General features: G+C 35.6%; 1 protein-coding gene across 1 annotated transcript in view; it reads left to right on the forward strand.

Moving 5' to 3' along the window:
• Positions 1-3,492, forward strand: part of LOC138157377 (contactin-associated protein-like 2) — a 2,155,842-nt gene that overhangs the window by 606,714 nt on the left and 1,545,636 nt on the right. The window contains exon 7 of the mRNA XM_069082919.1: positions 2,778-3,042. Coding sequence (XP_068939020.1) covers positions 2,778-3,042 — 265 coding nt within the window. The remainder of the gene's footprint in view (positions 1-2,777; positions 3,043-3,492) is intronic.

Consider the following 3,492-nt stretch of genomic DNA (forward strand, 5'->3'; position numbering starts at 1 on the left):
CACACACACACACACACACACACACACACACACACACACACACACACTACATTCCCAGCAGGAGAATGAAATTTAGAGCCAGAATTTAAATTCATTCTGAAAGCTGTAGGCAAAATAAAGAGAAGTTGGGGATTATATAGAAAGAACTTCTAGACGAGAGCAAATATTTGTGCATGAGACTTGCTTTCAAAGATGCCAGAGGCTGACATTTCAGTGAAAGATTGACACCCAAAATACACTGCCACTTTCCCTCATTACATCCAGGCTGCAGAGTGTTCCACTGATCACTCAAGAAAAACCTTTTACTTTGACATAGAGACAGTTCTTATGATTCAAGTATGTGGTCAGGTCCAACAGCCCAGTTAATATGCAAAGACAGTACCTTTCATCACTAAAAGGAAATATTTTAAAATAATCATCTCTGAAGGTTTAAAGGAAATTTAATTTGGATATTAATTCAAAGAGACATGAAGCCTTAGATCTGATTGTTAATGTGCTGAGGTTTTGCACAGGCATAAAAGACCCATGGCATTTTAGGGTATGTAAGTGTTTGGAGGGAAAAACAAATCTGAAGGACACGATGAAAATGTCATTTTTTTACAGACTGTGTCTACACATTAAAAATGAATGGGAGCCAAGGCAATTTATCCAAATAATTTCAGCAAAAATAGTACTTTTCCCTCAAGTTATCAAAATCTTTTTCAGCAAAGATCATTGGTTTAATTGCCTCTTTCACTATTTTATGTGTAGACTTCGAATTTGTGAATTATTATCAGACTGTCTGAACATAATCCCAGTTTTAGGCCATATATATTAATTTGTCAAATTACCAGAGCAGCATACATATAGCAGTGGCTATATGAACAGTGCTAAAATATGACTGCCTGGCAAGCAAGATTTGGAATTAAATGAAATCACCAAATCACCTAATCTTTACAAGAATATGTATTATTTTCAAAACTTTACTAACCCTTACACTTCCAATAAATTCAACTATGGAAGTTGCTTGATCTGTCATGGAAGAAAATCTGTCCAGTTGAAGTCATATATTAAACAGGATATCTCATCTCCTCAGAGATTCCAGCCCATTCCCTAAGGACATAGTTAATGGTAATCAACTCCTCAACTCCAGAGAGAAAGTGGAAGAAGGAAAGTACTGGGAAAAATAAGGCTATGGGAGACAGACAATACCATGATTATGGGACCCACTGTGAAGAAATGGCCTAGGGCAGGGTGAGAAAACAGACCATGAGGTGTAGTAACAGCAAAACAGATAACCACTATAAGAAACGGCTGGCTCCACCTATGTGTCAGTGAATTGTGGCCGTGTTCCAGTCCCCCCCCACACACGCTAGTTACAGATATATCTTATATAGCATAGGCTCTCCTATGAATTTGTCTTACTGCATGAACCACAAACATAGAATGAAACTTTTGTGTAATTAATCTGGCTATATTTCCACACAGCAGGAATTTGAATAATTCTCTTCTTGTCCTTTTAGTAATCTGAGTGAGTTAATACATTTCCTTGAGTATCTATTTACCAGGATAAAAATTATCTTTAAAAACAAACAACCAAAAAAAAAAAACCAAGTTTGTTTTGTGGCCAAGTGAGTGAGGCTTTGGATTTTTAGAGGTATGACTTATTTGTTTTATGAGCTTTAAAAAAATTTTAAAACATTAATAATAAAAACAGCAATAAAACAGTGATCAGGAAACTTGGGTTCTCCTGTTGCCTCTGTTTCTAATAAGGCTAGTGACCTTGATCAGGTCACTGGACTTCACTTCCATTATTGTCAAATGGGGGAGCAGGAATAAGCCTCCAAAGCTGTTATTTACCTCAAATGATCTTAAATTTAAATTATTATAATTACATATTCCAAATTATTTTTCCATCCTACTGAAAAGTATTAGACAGAATAAAAGAAAGGTTGAGAGCTTGCAGACAGAGGAAATGATTAGTCCAAATTCACACAGGTCATAAGTTGCAAAGCTGTAATTCACACCTAGGGCATCTGATTCAAAATCCAGTAATCTCCTGCATCACAGTTCCAGTATCGTGATTCTTTAATGCTTTTGAAATTAGTGCTATGAATCTGAGGAAAAGGCAAGGGGTTGCGGCATTATCAGTGATGATCAGTGTCAAAGTAAAAGCTCATATATCTTGGTTCTGAAAGCGAAACAAGAACTTCTGCTCTAAAATGTCAGCTTTCTACACACTGAAACAAAAGTGCTATTCTTTCTTTCATCTGAGAGCAGTAAATGATATATTAATGAGCATATCTGTTATAATCCAGCTAATGTTCAGTAGAAGGCATTGACACCCATCCCTCCACACTGGGTTTATGAATGAAGCTGTGACCATGGGAAGATTTATTGAGAATCAGAAATAAAGACTCCAAAAGCATATCTGATATCTTCCCACCGACAAAATTGCATCCTTACACATGTACACACAAACACACAGAGTCATCAGTAATCACATTTGTCTAACTAATGCATCACATAATATCATCTCTCCCTGTTCTACAAGTAATAGGGATATATTGTACACCTCGGCTTAATAGGCTTATAAATGTGATATGGATAACACAGAATGTAGATTCATGAAGAAATATTCATCCATTTGTCTTCATGCCATGGTCTCAAGTATTTCAGTGAGTATTTGGAATAAGTTTATGCTTTGGTTTGAAACTTGGGGATTCACAAATATACCACTGGATTATAAAATGAATTTGGTTATCTTCAGGAGGTACATGTGTTTGTTTTTGCTTTAGGGAAATTTAAGTTTTTCTTGTGTGGAGCCACATACAGTCCCTGTGTTCTTCAATGCTACAAGTTATCTGGAGGTACTTGGCCGCCCCAACCAGGACCTATTTTCAGTCAGTTTCCAGTTCAGGACGTGGAATCCCAATGGCCTTCTGCTCTTCAGCAACTTTGCAGATGGTTTAGGGAATGTGGAGATTGACCTCACTGAGAGCAAAGTTGGTGTCCGTATCAACATCACATTAAACAAAAAGAATCAAATCGACATTTCATCAGGTCAGTGAAATCATATTCTCTATTGAAATTGTCCATAAGTAGGCCATAGAAATATCTTTAGTGGTCACTGTTACTCTAAATATAACCCTTTATTAATGGAGGGTTTTGAGTTAACTACTTCTATTGAATAGTAAGTTAAATGAACAAGGTAAATAAAAAAAATACTCGGTGTTCTTCAAGAATAATTCACTGTGATCATTTACTCTTCTCTCTGTATTTCTGATGAAATATTTTTTCTAACAGGTATGGATATTAATCTCAAGAAAGATAAAAAGGTTTCTGGTCACTAAATATAAAAGATGAGTCTTAATGCCCTTTGCCCAGGACATATTTCAAACACTTGACAACAGTTTGTATTTTAATTAAGACATAAATAATATAGATATTGGTCTGTTTCTATCTTTCTATCTATCTATCTATCTATCTATCTATCTATCTATCTATCTATCT

This window comes from Petaurus breviceps, unplaced genomic scaffold, assembly GCF_028583685.1.
Source record: "Petaurus breviceps papuanus isolate PSGF00001 unplaced genomic scaffold, PetGlider_PUasm1.0 112, whole genome shotgun sequence".
In the NCBI taxonomy this organism is placed as follows: Eukaryota; Metazoa; Chordata; class Mammalia; order Diprotodontia; family Petauridae; genus Petaurus; species Petaurus breviceps.